Source organism: Larimichthys crocea, chromosome VI (assembly GCF_000972845.2).
Source record: "Larimichthys crocea isolate SSNF chromosome VI, L_crocea_2.0, whole genome shotgun sequence".
In the NCBI taxonomy this organism is placed as follows: domain Eukaryota; kingdom Metazoa; phylum Chordata; class Actinopteri; family Sciaenidae; genus Larimichthys; species Larimichthys crocea.
The window spans coordinates 466959-490797 of NC_040016.1; the positions used below are offsets into that span (position 1 = coordinate 466959).

Consider the following 23839-nt stretch of genomic DNA (forward strand, 5'->3'; position numbering starts at 1 on the left):
GGGAATTGTACAAATGGAAAGTCAAAACTACTAAGACCAATAAATAAATAATTTCTAGTTATTTCCTAAATGTGTAAATCTCGATTAAGGAAGTTCAAATGTGGAAACATAGGTATTGTCAATGTTATTAAATAAAAGCATAATATCGTTTTATTATATTATTATTTTTCACATTTGTCCACATCTTTTTGTTTTTTTTTCTTGTTGGAAAGGGGTTCACAGATATTACTAATAATTAGACGCAGCACCTATTATTGTCATTTATTGTATTCTATTAAATAATATCATTAAAATAGTACGACGGAGTATTAGGGACACATTTAAATAAATAAAAAAATGAATTAATTACGAGATTAAAGATTAAGTTTTTTTTTTTTACAGAAACCTAGTATCTGTGGCATAATCATGCAATTTTGATTAATTTGGGCACATTTTGTATTAATATAAATATTTTTTATGACACTGAATAATAACATTAACACCATGTATATCCATAAATCATATACTTAAAAGGTGTATATGGTTATAATTATTTTATTTGTTTGTTGTTGTTGTTTTTCTACATTTGAGTCTTTTTTTAAATCCACGTTGTGTATCGTGAGCTGCTGTAACAATCAATAGTCTACATTACATGCACACGTCCTGCAGTGAGGCTGCTTCTCACCAAACATTGTGTTTTAAATAACCTATAATCTGATTTCAGATGAAGATTATTCAGTGAAGAGTTTGATAGCACGAATGAGACTTCCTTATTTTATGTACACTCTTTAGAGAAACTGCCAGTAGATTTAGTAGTAGTGTGTCAAGCTTGAAGGTGTTCACTTTGTTGTTACTCTCTGTTGAACCAGCAGTGTTCCTCAATCTTTCACAGTGTACATTAATATCCTTGGGCTGTATGTTTGTAACTATCAAGTGCAAAACTTATTTTCGCTTAATTTAAACATGGCAATATTTTCTTTTCTACCAGTAACCAAGCATTCACTGACAGGCTTCTTTTATCACATTTTATTGGTGCTTTGGTGCTGTGACAATCCACACATTAGTTGATACCTCAACTAAAAATCACCTTTTTAGTTTTACTGAACAGAATAAGGACAGCAAACACAATGCACAAGTTTTATTTGAGACATTATCTATGTCTTATAAACAGGAAACTGTCTGTGGTAGCCTTAATCCATCATAATCATAATCATTAGCAATGTCAGCATCAAAACTATCCTGAAAATTGTCATTTATAACATCAAACTGATTGTCTTGACACAAGTCATATTTCACGCTTGGCTTTGTTCCTACATTCATATACAGATAGACTTAATATACATTCTTTACATACATACAGTACATACACAACAGGCTCCTTCAGGACTTCTCTGACTGCCACAATAAAACACTGAACAACACTACAGGCTAAAATGCCAATACTTGATCGGTAACCATGTTTCCTATTCATGAAAAACTATTCTGGGATTAGAAAATTATCTTTTGAAGGAAAAATCAAACCACATGGTGAACTTAAACATTTTTCACACACTGACAACATTTTTCAGTTTCAATATTCCTGTGTAAATGATAACTATTGTAAACACTGTTTCAATCAGGTTTTGGCAACTAGATAGAGAAACATCAAACAAGTAAACAGCTACCACTTCATATCACTAGCATGTTAGCAGTGTGTAAATGACAATGTGTCCAATATTCACTCTCCATTTAGGTTCTGTTTTTGCCTCCCACCAATTCCTGAAAAAAGGGTTTAGCTTTTAGGCATGCCCCTTTCTTTATCAGCTTGTCTCTAACTTTGTCTGTCTGTAGTTTGGTGCTGAGCAGTTGGTCTACAGTCAGTTTATTAGTGCCCGTTTAGCTGAAAACAGCTGCCTCCTGCTGCTGAAAACACTGATATTAAATCACAGTCATCAGTAAATGTGCAATAAAACCAAAACAAGGAGCAAAAAGAGACTAAAAAGCAAAAACAAATATCGATTCATGTTAGTTTGAGGCAACTGACAATTAAAGCTGTTTTACAGAAAAATCATGGTTTGGCCTACACAATGCACCACCATGATCTCATCTCACTCCACTTTAAAGGCTCATCAGCCTCTGCGTTTTCCTCACATCTTCTGCCACTCTTTTATTTAAAGCCTTGTCTATTTATGATGAACAAGCCAACCTAGACTTTTTAGGTTTATCTCTACCTTCTGCAATGTCAGAGGCAAATAGAACAATTACATTCTAGTCCAGATTGCATTTTTTCCTCCTAAAACTGGGGGCATAGCTTTGTTTTTTCCAGTGTTTTTTAGACATTACAACTGATTTCCAGTTAAGTCAAGAGAACAAAGAAATCTTTGATCTGAAAGAATTTGAGATGATTACGGTGTGACTGGTTTTGAAAGGGCTGTGGTTTTGACTCCAACTTGCATAGTTCTTGCCAGAGTCTGCATTATCTCTTTAGGTAAGTGACCAATACTCACAATGTGAGAATACCACGCTCAGTTTTATATTTTTCAATATTGCATTAGTGCTCAGTGGCAGTTACAGCTGCAAGAATGATTCATTATCATTAATGTGTAGTGTTAAATGCAAAAAGCTGATTTATTAAATTTCACCTCATACCCTTTGTGTGTATTACCTGAGAAAGCTGCTGACTTTGTTTACTACAGAACTGTGGCAGAGGTTTCCTGAAAATCTGACTGTTCCAGCAAATAGCAGAAGTTCATAAATTATGTCTCTTCTCCACACAACAAATTAAAACAAACAGTGCTTTTTAAAGGACGCCCTGTGGAAGTTGATTTTTACATTCAGGGTTTATCATTAAAATACACTGTTTTTCTCAATGTACATCCTTGAGCACGAGATACAAACAACCTGCTCATAGCCTAGCGCTGGTCACTCTACTCCACAGGATCACTTTAACAGCACAAACAGCTGACAGTTTTGAATTCATTAAGACGTTTGGCAGCAAACCGGCTTGTCTAAAGGCAGGTCATGTGCAAAATATAATGCTAATGTTATGAAGAAATAAGCTGGGATCAAACAAGCTGGGAAAATACTTTTACTCTTGCATGGTGAACGGTGTTACCATAGTAATGTGGTGGTACTGCGGTAGCCATAGTAACCTGACAAAAAAGCCACAGGACCAGAGTTGGGCTGTGAGGCAATTTTTGGCATAGTGGTCACAGTTGGAACTGCAGGTCATGACACTGGCCCAAAAATACTATTTCAAAAGGCAATAAAAACCAAATACATTTTCTTCTGAGCATCACAAACAGTCCTCTTTGTTGTATCAGAATTTGAGCTACTTAGTCAGATAAAAATTAAGAGCCGTATCAGTAAATTTGCGCTGTCCATGTGTGGGAAGTTGCCTGAGGAACCGTGAAAAACGTTGCTGCGGTATGTGCCTCAAAGGAGCATGGCACCATCTCTGAGCATGGTTAATGTCTGATGACAATCATCCTTTTTGTGCTGGGTCCTGTCATCAGCACCTGTGGGTCAGCTCCTCGTACTGGAGTGAGTCAACCTCACCGGTGTCCATACCAACCTCTTCCCTCTCCTCAGCTCCTGTATGCTCCTCCTCCATCACCTCCCTCTCCTCCTCCTCTTGAGCAGAGGACATACGGGAGGTGGGAATGTCATTATCACCTCCGCTGAGAGTCTCTTTATCTCCTCCTCCATCTATGGCTCCAGGTTCTGCCTCCATCTCCCCACATACACCCTGCCCTGTCTGCATCTCCACACCTGTCTCTGTCTCACTAATCGTCTGCTTTGTCTCACCGTCCAACCCTGTTTCTCCATCTAATCCCATCCCATCGTCCACACCCAAACCTGTCTCCATCACCCTAGCCGCCTCTTTACCCAAGCCGACATCTTTCTCTCTGCTCACACCTCCGTCTCCTTCCAAACACAGCCCTGTTTCCATCTCCCCCCACATCACTTTTTCATCCTCAAGCCCTGAATCACGGCACAAAGTCAGACAAACCGTTTCACTAAGCGACCCTATCTGTCCACCCAGCCCCGTCTCCAGACATTGTCCCATCTCTGGTGGCTGGTCTCCTGTCAGTGCTGCGGCTTCCTTGGCTTGTCTGATGCAGTTGATCCATTGCTGTTTGTTGAAGGCGTCACTGGCCTGGAAGCAGTGGCTCTGCAGCTGACCTCCAGCACGGTGCGAAACCCGGAAGAAGTTCTTTGCTGTGAGAGAGGCAACAAGAGACACGAGTGGTTAGTATGGTCAGACATCTTAAATTTGTATTTTTTGTACATAAACACGTAGAATAAACAGATATTTTTGACAAGGATCCTTTAAATGTGATTCTTAATTGTAGGAAATTTTAGGAAATAAAGCATAAAAATTAATTTATCAGTGTTGTCTGGTTGACAAACTACGTAATGGAGACACTGTTTCTTATTGACATCAAACAAATCTTTGTTTCAAAGTACAATAACGTACTTTTAGTACATACTGTGTGCCTGTGTAAGTGGGACACAGTGAACAAAAGAAAACAACAAGTGCATGCATGCATTTGTAGTATCTGTAGTATTTGAGATCTACTGACTCCGCTCGTTGTTACTGAAGGCTCCTCTGATGGACCCGCCCACTCTCATCTCTCCGTCTAATAGGTCCTCCAAGTCCAGCTGCCGGATGGGGATTGGCTGGCGGCAGAGCTGATAACTGACTGGCTGGTCATTGAGAGAGATGGACCTGGTGATAACCAGGACGTCCTGGAAGAGAAACACGTGGAGCTTCTGCAAAAAGAGACAGAGAGAGAGTTTTTTTTCCTCACTTGGTGTAGTATAACAGAGAGAGTATAAAATGTATGGATGAAAAGGATTGTGGGTATAAAACTGTAGAAATCTACTGACGAGTCCTCTGTTGTTCTTCAGTTCTCCATGGCAGCTGAGAGTTTTGGACCGGTCAATGAGTTCGTCCCTCTGCCCGTCCTCCGAGTACAACAGACGGTCCTTGTAGTACTGACACTCAGACTCCCCCGTCCGCCTGTTGATGTCTGCCACCACACTCTGAACCATGAGCATCTGTAGAGCAAATAGACAAAATGTAACCCCATCTGGACCCATTTTATATCAACTGTTTCTATCTGTTTTCTCTGGGGTCCCACAATACAAGTGATCAATGGGACCCAAGAGGGTTAACAAGTTAAGCCCATCCCAAACAGCCTGGGTGAACCAGATCAGTAAGACAAAGGTGTACAGTATCCTAACGTTGGTTATCCTCACCGCCTCATCCAGGTGCTGCCGGTCCGGATGGTCATTGGGCGTGTGCTTCAGGATCTCCCTGAGCAACAGTGGGTATTTCACCAGTCGGCTGCGGGGGATGTCCAGAAAGTTCCACAGGTCCAACTTTCTGCTAAAAGGTGACTGACGACAGCGCTGCAGGAAGTCCTGGACCCGTCGATCCTGCTTCTTCTGGTCCAACAAGGCCTTGGCCTTCACCTGGTTACTGCAGTATGGAGTGTAGGAAGAGAGACAGGGCAGCTGCAGGGACACAGAAACAGAGACTTGATGAGGCTTTGATGGATACATTTGAGACTTACAGACATCTGAATTCTGCAGATTGAAATTTCAGTGTGTTATATTTAGAAGAAAAACTCACCCAGTCAGCCAGAATGTGTCCCACATGTTCTGTGGACCCGTCAGGTTTTCTGGCATCTCGGAGGTGGCTCAGTAGATCTGAGGACAGGAGGACAGTCTTGAAATTAAACAATTTAAAGAGGTCAGGACACAGAGCAGTATGGGAACATCATTTTTGCAGACTGATCCGATATGACACTGATCTCCTCAACAACAGAAAATTAAAGAACTGTTTATTAAACTGATGTCTTTTACCTTCTTTGTGCCTAAGAGATAAATATTGATAAAACTACAGTATATGACAGTGATCTTAGGGGGTGCAATAATACACACATTTAATCTCTGTTTGTGTGCATAACCTGTTGCTGCTGGAGTTTTAACCTTAAACCTTTTCATCTGAAGGCATTTAATTCAGACCTGTGCTGTATTGAAAGATACGGAAAAGTTACGAGGACCGAGTACTGAGACGACTTTTATGTATGTAAGTGACTTGAGATTATTCAGACATGAGGCTGACATGTTTGCTGACAGATTAAAGTAAAGGAGTGCAAGTTTGAAAGGAGCTACAGGACTCTTTTGATTGACCACCTCCATCAGATGCTGCCACCTACCTTCATGCAGAGGTATCAGTGAGTCCAGAGTACCAAAGATCTGGTTCAGCTCCTGTTCAGTCATGATTGACAGCTTCAGCATTGGATCATGGTAGGCCTGCAGTACACACACATGAGCATACTTTAAATACAGATACTGTAGAGTAAATGTAGGAGGAAAGTCAAGGAAAAGTTAAGGTATTTGTTTGTTTACCTTCTTAGCCAACTTCAGATCCTCCACCAAGTCCTGCTCACCCTGAGCCAACTCAAATATAGCCTGCAGAGAGAGAGTCTTAGAAATTAATTTGTGTTTCCTAAACACATTGCAGAAAAGTGGAGTATGGGTATTTTTCTTAATAAACTTCAGTCCTGCAGAAATCTCTCTCACCTCTTGTCGTTTTATCTCTTTTGGGCTCAGAGGTTGCGTTGCTCCCAGTCGGACGTCAAACGTCTCGCTCCAGAGCTTGCTGTCACGGCGCTTGGCAGCTGGGGCTGTTGCCGTAGAAACCCGTGTCGCAGTCACAGATGAGGAGGAGGAAGGGTTGGAAACCGTCGCTGAGATAACACGTGTCTTCATTGTCGAGGAGGAGAGAGGAGGATGGGCGGCTCTCTCCATCTGACTCACATTACGAAAACTGATGGAGCGCTGCAGAGAAAGAGACATCATGAACACCATCAGAACCAGCACCCACTACCACCTCACAGCTTAACTGACTTAATGCAAACAGCTGGTGGAAACATTTGAGTGGTGGTTCACCTGCAGAGTTTGTCCAATCCTTTTCAGCGGCGCAGTCTTGACGGGAGGCAGCAGGCTGGCCAGAGACGTCACCCTGGATACAAGTTTACTGCGTTTGGTGCTGGGCTCCTGGAGGAGAGAACAGAGACAAACTATTTACACATTTTCTCATAAAAACCTGTGATCCACGTGTGATGATGTCCACAACATGTTTTACAAACTTGAGAGAACATATGTTATGGAAAAATCATACAAACTATATAGTGTTTAGTCTTAGATTGCATAATTATATTATCACATATCAGTATTGGTTGTCAAAACATTTACTATAGCATGTTACCTGGGAACAATAAATGTAGTCTGAAAACAGAAATAATGGTGTCGGAGCAATGAAAAACCCTCAAAAAGGTCCACTGAGCCAAAGTAATGGCATTAATCTTTGAAGCAAAGTCCCATAGCTTATGGAAAGTCCTGAATCAGGCCTCTTTTGTGCTGATAAGGACATTGAGGGAAAAATCTCTCTTCTCCACACCCTCAATGATGGTGCATCCATACCAAAATAAGTCTGCATAGTTTGAAGAAATCTAGAAGGTTAGTCTTTGTCAATGTCCTTTGGATATATTCCAAGTACTCGTTTGACATTTTAGGGGAGTTTGGTATTAAATATGCCTGACAAACATTTTAAAACATCCTTACAGAAGTTTTTATTCCCATAGATGTTGAAATATGGTACCTTTCTCATTCTCATTCGTCTGTGTTTGCTTTTAAACAACCCTCAATCCAAACTATTAAAACATGTTTGATGAATTTTCTGTCAATGCCAAAATGTTTCGGTAAGACCTTGTTTTTAAACAGTTGTATGAGTACAGTAAACTGTTCTAGTAGTTTTCGGGAAAGTGTTGTGAAGATACTTCAGGTTGAACAATAGTGTGACTCAGAGTCTTTCCCACTCTGCTTGACTCTCACACACATACACAAACAAACACAGATATCAGTCTGGACCTGTCTGTGTGTGTGTGACCACCAGGCTGTCTGTCCTGGATACACTTACAATAAATCAATATAAATGTGTGTGTGTGCTCTGTATCTTCAGCTCTGCCCTGCAGCCCACAGTCAGCTGACCTACTGGAACTCAGAAAGCATCAAACTTTGTTTCCATCAGCGCTCACAGTCAGGAACCAGTCGACCAGAAATAAATCAGTCTCTAGCAGACGTTTTTTGTTTTTTTAACTTCTGCAAGTTCAACAAGAAAATCTGACAACAGAATTTCCAGTTTTCAACGAATTAAACAAACCAAAAAACTTTAGTTAAGTAAAGTTTAGTTGTCTCCATTTCCAGAGAATCAGTCATCTCAAGGTCTGGACCAAGGCAAGGTCTGATGAATCTCTAAAACTGAAAACACTGGTAAACACTGGTAAATACAATAATAATAAATAATACTGTTGTATTTATTAAAGATATAAATGTTGTTTTGGGGTTCAGTGAGGATAATAAATAATCAGTTTATTTGCTTAACAGCTGAGAAGTTTCCATTGGACATGTTGTAATCGTTTTTCTCGCTGTGATGGCGATTCATCTGATTCGATCTGACACGGATCAATTCAGCGCAGTTGGTCAACAACAGACTGGTTATCTAAGTACAGCAGGTTTACTGACTCTCAAGCCAAGACCCCAGAGGCCCCAGAACAACTTCTGTTACATCCCTCATGTTGCACCTTTAAAACTTTTGTTTATGTGTGACAAAAACTGCCACACAGTCAAATAAATAAAATGTGTCATGTAGGACTGCTCCCTAAACACTGATGATTTGAATGGTCAAGGTGCCAACTCTTAAAGTTATTTATTTGAGATGTAAAACATTATACACTTTAATGTGTCTGCCATAACTGGGTTCGGCCATGAATAATATATTTTTCATGATTGTGGGTAGAGTGTATTGAAGAAAAAGCATCAGTAACAAGACGAGGAATCAGAGAGCACAGACCCCCATTCCTAACCTAGAAAGATCTGATTGGTTTAGTTGTTTTTCAAACCATCTGTCAATGAACACAACATCAGATATGAGATGTGGACGGCAATTCAGAGTACAAGAAGAGGCATTAAGGGCCAAAGTGACACCTGAACAGACAACAGTGTACAACTGATGGATGGACAAGTGAAGAACAGAGCTTAAAGGACATTAAAATCGGTGCTGACTTTACATCATGACAAACAAGATGTTTCCTCAGACATTCTCACATATCTTAGTATTTCCCACTTCACTGTCTTTTTGTTCAAGTTGGGGAAAACAATCCCCGGGGTCAAGCAGCAGTGTTAGCAGGCTGTCCTGACTGTTGTGAAGCCTCAAGCAGAATCTGTTTTTACAACCACCACAGAGGTCACAAAACAGTCAAGTGACCTGTTTAAAAAAACTTATGAAAGAACTCACTTAACACCACATATAGTCTTTAGAAGTGATTATTAGTGGCATGAGGAATACAGAGCACTCAAAACTAATACAACAAACTAAAAAAACTTTAAATATTTGCACTGCTTCAGCACCACAACTAATTCCCATTCACCTCCACTGTTTTGGGGTTTTAAGTGACAAATATGTCAGCTACTAACAGAGGTACTCTGATTTGTGGCCTCCAATGTATCACCTACTATTACTACTACTATCACCTACTAGAAGAAAGATATCCAAGACCTCTTACTGCACAAGACCCTAAAATAACACTATGGAAGTAAAAAACGCAGAAAGCATTGGTTTCTGCCTTTTGGTGTCAAGACACCCCAGAATATTCAGGCGAACAACAGCTCCACTACACAGTACAGGAACTGGACTAGTCTTGAAGACCTTTAGATTAAACTAGGTTTAATCATTACACTAGACTGGTTTACACCAGATCAGATTAAGTTCAGTTAGACAGATCAAGTCAGATTAGATCACATTAAATCAGATTGGATTATATATCTGTAAATCTCTGCATCTATGAAGAAAGTTCAGCATTAAGAATCAGCTGATAAAACTACAACAACAGTTCAACTAAATAATGATCATGTTTAGATTTACTGAGGGGAAAATATTTCCTCCATCTTACCTCCACCTGTTTCCCCATGTTGTTGTTCCCTTTGCCGAAGTCCACAGAGCATCCAGACTTAAACTGGTGTACCAGTAGGCAGAGGGGGCTCTGCCCCATCACCATACTGCTCACCACAAAACCCAGCACAGGATCTGGACCTTGTCCAGTACCAAGAGAGTATCCAGAAATATGTTCAAACTGGTGTCCAGAAAGAATTTGGTGCTGGCAAATAAATAAACTCTGAAGAGTGCCTCTGGTAAGTCTGGTATCGGTAGAGAGTCCAGTAAGAGTTTCCTAACAACCAAGCTCTGGTAGTCTGGTGCTGCCAGAAATAGCCTGGTCTAGGTTAGAAGTAAATGTTTGGTCTGGTGCTTTGGATCTCTTATTAAAGAGTTTTAAAATCTTTCCCACTCTCAGTGATGGGTGTTCACTCGTCTCCCTCCGGACTCTTGTTTGACAACTCAATGCTGGCTAACCCTCCCTCCCTCTCTCTCTCTCTCTCTCTCTCTCTCTCTCTCTCTCTGACTCATTTACTTACTGCCTGGCTCACCCACTTACTCCCTTTCCTTCCTTCCTCCTTTTTTCTGTACTCTCTGTTTCTTTTTTATTAAAGTCTGTCCCTTTTTTATTTCATTAGTAAGAAAGTATTGTCGTTAAATCCCATGAAAATATCAAAATAGACAATGACCTGGTCCTCCTAACAAGTATTGTCTCTGTCCAAAGCCTTATATATCTTCTTCCTCTGTGCCACAGAGCCTCATTGTTGTTTAAAACTATAAAAAACACATCACTGTAGTTTATGTCAACCAAAACTCATGTACACTGACCTGGAGTGCCTAATGTGTATTAATCCACTACTGAAAATAGTCCCTAACAAATGCACAATTTCAACAAACATCATGTTTGATAGTTTAAATCAACATTTTTTAATTACCATAAAATAACAGATTTTAAATCATGTCGATGCTACACTGATTTGTAAACAGGTGAATGGTGTCTCTGTCATTCGTCTGTTGTAACTTTGTAACTTTGGGCTCCAGGTACGATTGCCCATGAGAAGTACGTAACTCTTAACGCACTAAGTCACACACGACCAACTATTACACTGATTTTGGTGAAACGGCTGACATCTGTTTTTTTTCTCTGATGTCCTCCGGTCCTCTGCTACACAGATTTGTGATTTACAGAGTTTCCTGATGGACAGTAAAGTAAACTGCTGCCAACTGTAGCTGCTGTTAGTTAATGTTAGCTCAGTTTGTTAGCCGGGATGCCCAGACTGTGAGCTTAGAGCACCAGGGGAGTGTTTGTACCACAGGTGTTTTGGACCAACGGGAAGAAGAGGACGTTTTCAGGCCCATAGTGAGGGGGAATGCTGATGGGAAGCTGAGGCAGTGTCATGCCAGAACAGGAGCTGGGCAAGCAGGCAATGTAACTGGGCTCAGCAGCCTCTATGGACATACTGACAGAAAATTAAGCAGACATTGATGGAGGAAGCCAAGAAGACAAAATGAGAGAGTGAGCAAAAAGCCGCTGGACAAGAGTAAATCTGGAACTGACTTTTAGTCATTGGTGAGAGCTTAGTGAAATAAAAGGCTGAAAGACAGACGCCAAGCTGGACTTCTTGTTGTTGGACTAGAAAGTAATATTGTGTTGTTGACCTTGCTTGATGTTTGGCTGTTAGCAAAGTTGCCCACTCGTTAATTTTTGATCATAAGTAATATAATCATAACAAATACACATGTACAGCTGTCCATATTTACAACAGTGGGATTACACTCCTTTATAATGTAATACATTAGAGATAAACAAAGATGGGCCGTGCAAAACAATGAATCAATTAATCAAGAAACAGACTTGGCAGATTAAACAATGATGATGTTAGGGTATTACTCCAGGAAATGAATGTTACTTAATGTCCACACACACACACACACACACACACACACACACACACACCCTGAATCAGCTGTAAGTTTGGAGGTATCAGAACAACACTGATCATTGTGTCATTTTTAGAAACGTCTCCATGGTTTCCTGTGACTCGTATCAGAGTCAGAGTGTCACCACTGACCTCTGACATGACATGAAGCAGACATCATAATCGGGCAACAAAAACTGCCCTTCTGACTCAGCTCCATTGTCCGTAAATAGGCGCGTTGGGTCATGGACACCCAGAGACGAACAAGAGTGACCAATAGAAAGTTGTGTCTGACGCAGACAAACCCGCCTAATTCTGCCTGTACTGTGACGCATCGCATCACATGTACGTTAAAAAGAGACGTCTTTACATTCAACAGAATGTATGAGACAGGATGACGGGTATTTATTGTTAAATATGACCAAATGAGTAACAAGATACTCATAAATACTTTGCCATAGGAATAAAACAAAATATAAAATTTAAGTAATAAATCTTTGTTAGTACTTCTGATGAACAGGCAGCTAGTTTGGTTAGCTGGTGGGCTACCACAGAAGTAGATTCCAGTAGAGTTCAGTGCAGTGAGTGAAAGGTTACTATGATAGTCAGAATGGAGACGATTATGAGAATTTTCCTTTAAACTGCTAAACTCAAGGCACATGTTACGATTATTAAAAAAGACACACACACACACACACACAATGACTATTTTTAATCAACACACACACACACAGGTAGATTAGGATTAGAGTCATTTCACAAGCCGACCTTGAAATACAAATTCATGTCTGCACTAAAACAGAAACTGACATCCATCAGAGGCATTCTGTCCTGACACAACCCAGTTTTCGAAAAAGGTTTGCCACTGTCACTATGTGAATTTATAAGCAGAAACAAAATGTGATGATAAGCAAGCTGAAAAATCAGCAGCTGAAATCCTCAAGAATGGAAAATCATTTCACTTTCACACAGTAAAGTCTCCTCAGACATTCACAGAGTGTTGTTAAAAGAAGAGGTGATGAACAGAGCAGTAAACATGACCCTGTACAACCTTTGTGAAATGTGTTGCTGCCATCAAATTTTAAATATAGGCATATAGTTTTCCAAAAACAATAACATTTCTCAGTTTCAACAGTTATTAAGATGTCTTTGTCTTTATCACATTTTGTTTCTATTTACATTTTACACAGCATGTAGCTTTTTTGGAAACAGTGTTTTAATTTATTCCACAAATGTTAAAGAAAAGGGAAAGAAATATGATATGATGGATGGAGAAAGAAAAACAACAATTACAGAGAGAGAGATGCAGGTGAAAATAAACATCACAGTGAAGCAGACTTCAGCTTGATTGTGCCTTAAACCTCAAAAACCTCAACAACGGATTATAAAATCTGACATTTATCACTCTGATTGCAGTTTGCGCAGTTTTTGTGTCATAATTATAACTTACAAAAGTCAAGAAATGTTAGTATCTCATAGTTATGTATAAACTGTAATTGTTAGATAAATTAAAGTACTTCATTGTGAGCCTAAAAAGCCTTCATAATTAAAAAAGAAAACCTTGTGAGTGGATTAAAGGGTTTGAAATGAGCTTTGTTAAATTACAAAATCACTTTAAACTATCAAAGAAAAGAAAATAGCAGGCTTTTATTATGAAAGAGTTCATGTGAAAAGATGTACCACCATCGACCCATAATCGACCTTGAGGGGCTCAGTAAGTATTAATTAACCCATGAAAACATCTATAATTAATCAGTCAATCAAAAACCTCACAGTAAATGCGATGCAGCTCTAAATGACAGCACAACCCTTTTAAGTGTTTTATTTTATGATGAATGGCATGCTGACTGTAGAAATGTTTACTCACTTTTCAGGGTTTTTGTAGCGAGCCTCATGAATGTGCTGATGCATCTTTCCAGACTCTCTAACAGGTCTGTCGTTGATTTAAAGTGTATGTACTGTATGAGGAGGTGATCTTAGATCATAGAATAAATAAAGCCCAAACCCTTTTAATTCTTTTGAAAATTAAACCGTGTTGTCACACAGACAACAGATTAAAAATTTATAATAATATCAGCAAAACTCATCTCTGATCAGCAAATACTCCAAATGACTTATTTTACACAAACTTCCTCCAGTTACTTCATTCACTGTTAACTGTCTGGTTCATCATTTGTTCTTTTCTGTTATTGTTATGCACTGAATAGAATATGAAATATCCAAATCCAATATCCAAATATGTCGTCAGTTTACTCAGCGATAGAAAGAGGTCTCTGATGGAAAATGAAAGGGAACCAATAGGTACAGGTAAACAGTTACTGTAACACTATAAAATCCTCTCCACGTGTGACTCACTGAGCTGCTGCAAGGATTTACAGTAGAGAAACAATAGAAAGTAATTTACTCTAGGTTCACTATCTCTAACAAAATAAGACGGATGGTGTGTTTGGGTCTGTTTGTCACATAAACACTAGGGTGTATTGAACAGGGTGGACATCCTGTGTTAGATGGAGCAGAGAGGGGAAACGCCCGGGAAGGAACGGGCTGCTGGCAGAGGGCTAAAAATACAGATAAGTACATGAGGAGGGGTCCAACACGAGGACTGAGGGCCCCTGAGGGTCCGACTATACAACAATACCTACAGTCAGGGCTGAAGATGGTGAAGTACAGTCACTGCCTCGTGTACAAATATTTACAGTGCTGTTTTTTGTCCTATTTAATTGGAAAAAATCCAGCTTCTTGTGCCAGGCAGATGAAAAATTCATTTAAAGTAGAGGTATAGTGAAAAAAAATACTATTTTCATGTGTGTGTGTTTAAATATACTTCTTTTGTATATATCTTGGAAAAGGAACACAAAAAGACCAACAGTTTACTTGAATGTAAAGAGGACTTAAATTACATTACTCTGCTTCAGGAATATGTTCACACTCATCTCTAGGTGGCAGTAAAACACCAACAAACATCAAAATACACCAACAAAAGCAGCGAAGAAGAAGACTGCCATCTCATACATAGACACATATACATAGACGCCGCATTGAGCGCTGAATCGTACGTCGACGTCGACGCCATATTGGAAATGGCAGGTCTGCCCGTAAACTAATACAAGGAAATGGACTGAACTTCATAAAGCGCCTTTCTACAAAGTTCTTTAAGTTAATGTCTCTTATACACCCATTCACACACACACTAATATATCTGGGAAACTAAACAGGCACCAAAAAACAACGTATGTAACTTTTAAAGTGATGATTATAAATGTTTACTCCTTATGTAAGCACCAAACCAACGTATGTGTTTTTCTAATGCTGAGTGTTTACAGCTACTAATGTGTGTAACACTGTTACTGTGATGACAAATATTGAAATATTTATATTTAACATTTAATCTGTGTCTATAATAACCAGATCCTGAAATGTAGATGTGACATGAGGGTTTTCTGAATAATACATATACATATATATATATTTTTTTATATATATATATTTTTATATATATATACACATATACATATATACATACACACACACACATAAGGAGTAAACATTTATAATCATCATTTTAAAAGTTACATACGTTGTTTTTGGTACCTGTTTGTTTCCCAGATATATTAGTGTGTGTGTGAATGGGTGTATAAGACTTAACTTAAAGAACTTTGTAGAAAGGCGCTTTATGAAGTTCAGTCCATTTCCTTGTATTAGTTTAGGGGCAGACCTGCCATTTCCAATATGGCGTCGACGTCGACGTACGATTCAGCGCTCAATGCGGCGTCTATGTATTATATATGTCTATGATCTCATACACATGGATGTAAACAATGCAGAATTGAAACTTTTCAGTAACAATTGCAGATGTTTTTTGAGGAAGGAAATGCTTTCAGCACTGAATGTAAATACAACTTTTGTTTGTTTACAGGTAAAGATTCACAGGATGCCTTTAAGTCACAATCAAACGATGATAAAGGAGAAAAGAGCTGCTGTTAAAGAAACATTTTTTAACTTTTCCACCATAAAATAACAGATTTTAAATGTTGATGATGAAACACTGACTTGTAATCAGGTGAATGGTGTCTGTCATTCGTACGTCTGTCTGTAGCTTTATGCTCGATCACCCACGAGACGTACATAACGCTTTATGGCACTAAGTCACACGCCACCAACTGTTTCACTGATTTTGGTGAAACTGGATCATATTTTATGTAAAACATGTTTTCTCTTTCTGATGACCTCTGGCTGCTCCGCCTCAACTCTCTGTGATTACTGAAACATCAGAGTTTCTTGATGGACAGTAAAGTAGACTAATACATGCGTACAGCTGCTGTATTTAACACAGTCAGGAAGTATTTAGCCTCGTCAAAGTGAAAGTCAATGCTGAAGCTCTTCTGACACATTTCATGACTTTATGAGACAAGAGCAGAGATGCAGCAGACAATAGAGACATTAATTTGTAGGAGTTGAACTTACATTGATGTCCAGACTGCAGAGACTGAGAGAGTCAGCATCCCTGCTTGTCTGCTTCCTCTTCTTCTGCAAAACACAGCAAAGATTATGTCAGTAAAGATTATGTCAGTAAAGACGTGGATTATAGGTGGACCAGAGGCGGGATGAATGAAGCCGGGGTTCTCAAACAAGCTACCTGTAATGGCACCCACCTGTCAATCAAAGTGGCTGCACTGTTAATTCTGCATAATTGTAGGCCTTAATATAATTTGAACAGGTGAGCTGTATAAAAATTCACTGTTCAAAAAATCAAATCACAATCTGTGAAGGCCAGGTAATCTCTGTGGTAACTATAGCAACCACCAGTCGTCTGGTAGGAAGTTGTGCAGGTGCAGTTGTACGTGAGATACAGCCAAACTGCCATGACGACGAAAACAGGAAGAGATCACACAAACACCTGATGAACCGGGTCACCGAGAGCAAACAGCTGTATGTGTGCGAGGAGGAGGAGGAGAGGAGAGGAGAGGAGAGGAGAGGAGAGGAGAGCAGAGGAGAGGAGAGGAGAGAAAAAATGGACATGAAGAGAAAGGAACCAGGAGAGGAGATGAAGAGATTAAAATGAGAGGGAAGAAGCATAACAAAACGAGAGGAGACGACCTTGACCTTTAACCGGAGGAGGAGAGGGAAAAGGGCAAGAGGAGTAGAGGAGGAAGGAAGGTAGGAAAGGCGGAAAGGAGTGAGGAGAGGAAAGGAGCAACTAGATGTTCAAAGAGATGTAGGAAGGAAAGAAGAAGAGGAAATGGAAATGAAGAAGAAGAGAGTAGGTGGGGGAGAAAAGAAAGAGGAGAGGAACAATCATGAGAGAAGGACAGATGGAGGAGAGGGGAGAGGAGAGTCAAGAAAAGAAGGGGAGAAGGAGGTGGAGGAGGAGGAGAAGAGGATGTTGGGATCAGTGTAGCAGAGTGTAACAATAGAAGGAAGTCTGCTGTTTGTTCAGTATTGTGTTGAGACTTTGTTGTCGGCCGGACATTATATAACCTGGCAGACTTTACCTTTAATGCACTGTCGCCATGGAAACCAAAGAGGAGGAGGACTCTGATGCTCTAGTCCATATATGGTTATCCTCTAAACATCACGGCTACAAGTCGACTGTATTTTAAATATCACAGCGATATATATATCGCTTACATACCAACAACCAAACTGTTATTTTTAAGTTATTTCTCTTTTTGGTATAGAAAATTCACTATATTATTTATATGGTATTTTTCTGCTTTTTTAACTTACAGTACATGCACATTTCTGTAAAATGACAATAATGATCAATAAAATAAATATGTCACCAATTACATAAATGTTTATGTAAATACTAACATTTTTTCTTTCTTAGTAGTTTACTTTAAAATTATATATAAAACTAATTAACAACAATTCATTTTAATTTTTAACTATTATGACATTAATGACAAATTAAACTTATTTCTTATTCTTGTACAACAAATATCACTATATTATTTATACAGTATTTTCCTGCTTCCTTAAATTACATGCAACTTTCTGTAAAATGACAATAGTCACCTGTACTGTAATTAAATATGTAAATCTTACTTGTTTTATATTTATGTGTGTTTTTACATTCTAATTTTAATGTTATAGTTGTATTGAAAGTTTTTGATCATAACAATTTAAAACATTTTTAAAAATCTGTAAAACTCTTTTGGCCACGACAATCATGTAGAGAAAATCTGACATTGTGACAGCTTCAACAGCAGCACACTGTATTATGATATGAAGATTCAGTCTGGTAAATTATTCCTGCACTTATAGTGTGAATAAATCTCTTAACGCTGAAATGAAGGCTTGAATGGTTTCATGTTTTTTCGTATTTTTCATTTGTTTGTTGCAATGAATATAAGAAAGTAGTTTGCACAATGTTAGATAATATCCCATTTGCTCTTGTAGCTGTGCTAAACATGATCATCAGAACATCACACTTACTACATCACTCTCTACAGGTGTCAATGAAAGTGTGAACACATCTACAGGAACTCATGGATGCAGGAATTGCATGTAACAGTGTAAAGCACCTGAAACAGTTTGATCTGAGCGTGACTTCGATGACAAATGTGTGAAACATTTGAAGATACTTCATGCAAATCAAACATGAAGTGACAAAACGCGTTGTACAATAAGAAGACAGCAGTTCTGCGGTGTCACATCTTTGTGATTGACCTATAATCGTTTGATAAACTCACAGAATTATTTATTATTATTATTGTTAAAAATGCATTTTGAGACTCACCCGATAATAAACAAACAGACAGCAGCCCATCATCAAAGATCAGATCTGCTCCTCAAACACAGTTCAAGTGTTTATTAACTCTCTCTGCAGTCATCTGCTGCTCCTCTTCCTCTTCTTCTTCTCCTGTTCTTCCTCCCAGAGTCACAGAAGTCTGTGAACACTTCTCCTCTTTTCAATCACCTCCTTCACAGTCACATTGCTATTCTCTCCGTGCTCCTGCTTAACTCCTCTTCTTCTCTCCCTCCTCCAGTTTGCCTCTTCTCCTCCACCTTCTCTCTTCTCTCACCTCCTGTTTTCTACCCTCTTCTGTGTACCCTTCTTCTCCTCCTTCTGCACCTCCTCAGACCCAGTCTAAACCTCTTCAGCAGCTCCCTTCTCTCCTCATCAGCTTCACTGCCTCACTGAGTGGATCTACAGACCCTCAGGAACAGGAACACCTCACAATGTGTGTGTGTGTGTGTATGTGTGTGTCCACTCAGTTCCCATTGGACAAACAGGAAGTGACGGCCGTCGGGGGAAACAGGCTGTCTATAATTAGGAGCTACAGGAGACACAGAGACACCAGCGGCAGAGACACAAAGGACATTTACTCAAACTCTTAACAAAAATCACGCAAAGAAAAATAAATCCAACAACACAAAATGTAACGATTTCACGCTTCATCAGTGGTTTAAGAAGTAGTCACATCTTCTACTACAGTTAAAGTTCTAATACCACACTGTAAAAGTAATTAAAAAATGTATTTAAGTTCAAATATAATCAGGAAAATGTGCTCAAAGCATTCAAAATGAGAGTACTGACTGTTATATTATTATATATTATATGTTTATATTATTATGATTTCCGCCGTTATCTAAAAGCAGGATTTTTCTGTTGTAGTTGGAGCTCATTTCATGCTATTATGATTATTTTCATTGCAGATTCATCTGCTGATCAAATGCTGATGACACACAGTCCAAGGAGACCAGACAGTACATAGCCTACTTAGGTAGCAAATATGTAGCTAATGTTTTTGTGTGCAGGATTTACAGATTTCTGTGTGTTGTGATATCCCTGCACTTGTGGTCTTGACTGGTCTTGAAATAAAATTCTGAGTCCTCTTTGCCTGATACCAAGATGAGACTGAGTAAAATGCTGTCGATTCTGAGACAGAGATCTTCAAAAAGTGGTTGCGAGGCCGTTCTTGAGACCAAGAATGATCTCAAGTGTTGCAACACTGATGGCACCTTTATAATACTCCAAATACTTCTCAAACTATCTAATATAACTTTAAATAATTAAAAAGTAAAAGCAACAATCTTCTTCTTCAATCATCTTTAAATTTTTTGCATGAAAAATGCCAATTTAATCAAATAATTATTTCAGCTGTAATTTATACTGTTGCTTTTTTAAGCTTCTTGTCATAAGTTTTTAAGTAACTAGTGATTAAAACTGTCAGATAAAAGTGGTAGAGAAAACAGCACAATATTTCCCTCTGCATTTGTAGTTGATGAGTACAATGCAGAAATCTTTGCACAGATTTGATTTGCACAGATTTGCACCGGATGAGCGGTGTTTGTTCCTCTGGTGGAGTAAAAGTAGAAGTTGGCAGAAGAAGAAACGATTCAATTAAAGCACAAGTACCTCAATAACATTGGTGAGTGTTCATGTTCATCATGTCATTGGTTTAATTTGTCATTGTCTTATACTTTAGTTTATAACCAAAGACCTGCAAAACTATTGCTGCCCCATCAGCTTCAGCTTTATGGGGCGGTTGTGGCTCAGGAGGTAGAGTAGATTGTCCATTAAGATGATCGATGGTTCAATCCCTGACTACTTCAGTCTGCAAGTTGAAGTGTCCTTGACAAGATACTGAACCCCAAAATGTTCTTGAAGGCTGCACCAATGTGCATAAATTATTAGCTCCCAAACTAATGAGCAGTTGCATAGCAGTCAATGCTGTTAGTGTGTGAATGTAATGTGTAGTGTAAAAGCACCTTGAGTGGTCAGAAGACTAAAAAGGCGCTAAGTGCAGTCCATTTACTTATAGCATGCTGATGTTAGCATTTAGCTCAAAGCACTGCTGTGTTTGTGTACAGCCTCTCCTACAGAGTGCTGATTCTTTAGAGCAGCACATGAGAAAACTCCTGGGCAGCAGAGAAGACAGTTATTGTGTCAAACATAAACCCTCCTGAAGCATTTAAGCTTCAGTCGCTGTGAGCAGGGTTTGAACCTGCGCGGGGAAACCCCATTGGATTTCAAGTCCAACGCCTTAACCACTCGGCCATCACAGCTCTGACTCACATGTGGGGTATTTTTATCGGCAGACTCTGACCTCTAAACCAACAGATTATTTAGTTGGTATGATACAATCTGCTTACATCCATCTACACAACATTTACAATTCAAGGAGACCAAGTCCACTTGTGTATACTGTTTCATATCATTGGTGGACAGCTGTTGCACAGATCTCGTATCTGCTGATCACCGCACCTTAACCTCTAAGCCAACATGTTTTATTTAGTAGGTATTATTATTACAGCCATAGGCTGGAATTTTTATGCTCTACATATCTTCTAAACGTTCTCAGACTAAGGCGTTTTCCAGACAAATCAGGAGAAAATTTACTTTGGTCGAGACCAGAAACAGAAAATCTGGTAACACAGATATCTTAGCTGCATCAGAGACAGTCAAGAAAAGAGACGACCTCCCTGAAGAGTCACTTGCTGTATCTATGTAACATGGGTTGACCCTCCTCAAAACAGAGTAAGTCTTACTGCGTTTCTTCATTTTGGATTGTTGTAACAGCATGAAAGACATTTGTGGTCAGACACATAAAATCTGCTGAAAGATTTTAGCTTCCATCGCTGTGAGCAGGGTTTGAACCTGCGCGGGGATACCCCATTGGATTTCAAGTCCAACGCCTTAACCACTCGGCCATCACAGCTCTGACTCACATCTGGGGTATATTTATCGGCAGACTCTGACCTCTAAACCAACAGATTATTTAGGTGGTATGATACAAACTGCTTACATCCATCTACACAACATTTACAATTCAAGGAGACCAAATCCACTTGTGTATACTGTTTCATATCATTGGTGGAGATTGTGATGCATTATCTTATAGAAAATCTTTGACTGCATTTACAGAGGAGTCCTAGTGAGGATTTGTCTCTGCGTCAATTTATTGTAGGTATGTATACTAATTACAAATCCACTTTTACTTGTTTTGTTCCTGTAATTTGATCCAACTAATTTACAGGAGGACACATTTCGTTAGCCGTGTAGCTTTAAGGACAGCAATGTCAGTCAGCATCGGTCCACTTTGGTCCAGACCAACAACGACTACATGATGGATTGTTAAGAGCTGTGTCAGCTTACATTTATAGTTCACAGAGGATGAATCCAACTGAATAGTTATAGCACTGAATTACAGCCCTCTCACTTTCTCTCATCCTGTATTATTTACTTTGTTGTGTATTATGTCTTAATAAACCTGTCATAAGAATGTAACAGTGTTGACCTGCTGAAGCATCACTAGCACATTGCTTTGCAGTTAGGAATGGTGGTTACTAAGAAACTTATTCTCCTGCCCTGGAAGTCTAGCACCCCACCCTGCTTTGCACAACGGCTCAAGGAAACGCTGTCTATTATACAGATGGAAAAACTGTGTCTACATAGATGTGAGGGGGCATGAGGTCCTTTCTTGGCACAGCATCACATCACCGCATAACCACTGGGACCTGCATGGCTTTATGACTGTATTTGTTTGATTTGAATGCAGTGAATAATGTGAATCAGATTTGTTCTTACCCCTCTGAGTGACCAGCCGTCAGGAGGGAGAAGAGAGAAGGAGGAAGTTTTCTTCTGCAGCTTCGACCTGAAGGAAGGATGGAGAGAGAAGGATGAAAGAAAGGAAGAGAAGAAGGAAGGAAAAAGAAGGAGGAAGAGGAAGGAGAGAAGATGAATTAATCAGCGTTCACTCTTCCTGAACACACACACACACACAAGACATTTCTATTGAAATAAAAACTTGTTTTGATGAAATTTTGGTCCGACGAAATTAGAAAAACAGAACAAAACTCGTCAAACTTCAAATAGAGAAAATTATTATTTATTAAAATGATTAATTCTTTCATTTTAGAATCTGTTTGTACGTCTACATGTGTGCACAGGTTAATTTTTATAAAGTAAGTTCTTATCACTTTCCAGAATGAATGAACCTGTTCTGATTAACCATTAATACTTAATACTAAAAACATTCTTTCTCATTTGATCGTGTTTGTTGCTTTCCTTTGTCTCATCAGAAATGTCCATGCCCTTCACAGTTTGCTTAGTGGTGATTGCAGCTAAGTATGTAGTGATCTGGCTTACAACCTGGAAGGTGGCCAGTTCAAGAGAGCTCGTGGGCAAGGTACCGAACCTCTAACTGTTCCCAGGCCACCGCTATGTGGCTGCCATAGACGTGTGCGTATCCAGAAAAAACATAAATCCAAGAGGAAGCAAACAATCTGTTGACTTTTATACTGCAGGGTTCAGGTTTGAGTTTGACCAGAGGTCCCCCTGGTGGTATCTGTTGGTGACTACATGTAAACAAACTAAAAAGTCTGAGACATGAGATATTTTATTTATTTCAAATATTTATCTGGACATCACTTGCAAAGAACAAAGTAGACTGCGAGGAAACACAAAATCAAAGATGAAGACCCAAACAAAGGTAAAAAAATATCGAAGGGTCACGAACTTTGTTCAAAATATTACATCATCGTACACACCCTTGTCTGAGTGTGTGTCTGAGTGTGTGTGAGAGCGAGTGGTCGAGGCAGGAGTGAACAGATGGTACAAAGTGAGAGAGAGACCAGACCTGTTCGGTTTTACCAGCTGCTCCTATATTCAAAATTGACTATGTGTATGCATCATTAAAGTAATGCATCACAAACCTTTTACTACACAGAAATCTGTCATTACTCAATATTTCTGCTGGGTGTAACTGTTCAGTTAGTGTAATCATATCTGCTAACAAATGAGCCCTTCAGACTGAGGAGCAAGGTACATGCTGCTGTACAGTACTTGTATTTAAATACTGATATGTTATGCAACTGTATACTCGTACCTTACAATATACCAAAAACTAAATATGATGCATTATTATTAATAAACTGTTAGACAGTGTAACAGGTAATTACATACAACATCAAAATGCTCCATACACTTTGTTGCACCAATACT

The 23839-nt window shown here is 39.1% G+C and overlaps 1 protein-coding gene and 2 non-coding genes across 4 annotated transcripts; all 3 read right to left on the minus strand.

The window, feature by feature from the left end:
- Positions 1-996: 996 nt before the first annotated feature.
- arhgef3 (Rho guanine nucleotide exchange factor (GEF) 3) lies at positions 997-19087 on the minus strand. Of its 2 annotated transcripts, XM_027279681.1 has the most exons (11): positions 18629-19087; positions 16351-16413; positions 6925-7032; positions 6556-6813; positions 6382-6444; positions 6189-6285; positions 5600-5676; positions 5224-5481; positions 4852-5022; positions 4545-4734; positions 997-4179 (listed from the first exon to the last, which is right to left on the minus strand). In XM_027279681.1, the coding sequence occupies exons 1-11, from the start codon at positions 18659-18661 to the stop codon at positions 3470-3472; spliced, it is 2028 nt and encodes a 675-aa protein (XP_027135482.1). In that variant the 5' UTR covers positions 18662-19087; the 3' UTR covers positions 997-3469. The 2 variants fall into 2 exon arrangements, with proteins under 2 accessions (XP_027135482.1, XP_010755399.2); XM_010757097.3 differs by lacking the exons at positions 16351-16413; positions 18629-19087 and adding an exon at positions 9987-10429.
- Positions 19088-20819: 1732 nt separating this feature from the next.
- On the minus strand, positions 20820-20901 carry trnas-uga (transfer RNA serine (anticodon UGA)). The gene has a single exon. It is a non-coding gene; the product is annotated as a tRNA-Ser (tRNA).
- A 571-nt stretch (positions 20902-21472) lies between these two features.
- Positions 21473-21554, minus strand: trnas-uga (transfer RNA serine (anticodon UGA)). The gene has a single exon. It is a non-coding gene; the product is annotated as a tRNA-Ser (tRNA).
- Positions 21555-23839: the final 2285 nt, after the last annotated feature.

Bases quoted from the DNA above. Each gene is read 5' to 3' on its own strand.
- arhgef3 (XM_010757097.3), bottom strand. From the start codon at position 10,091: ATGGTGATGGGGCAGAGCCCCCTCTGCCTACTGGTACACCAGTTTAAG. The intron at 6,814-6,924 runs GTGAACCACCAC...CTTTCTCTGCAG, and splicing joins GGATTGGACAAACTCTGCAG to CGCTCCATCAGTTTTCGTAA. The intron at 5,677-6,188 runs GTAGGTGGCAGC...TCCTGTCCTCAG, and splicing joins ACTGATACCTCTGCATGAAG to ATCTACTGAGCCACCTCCGA.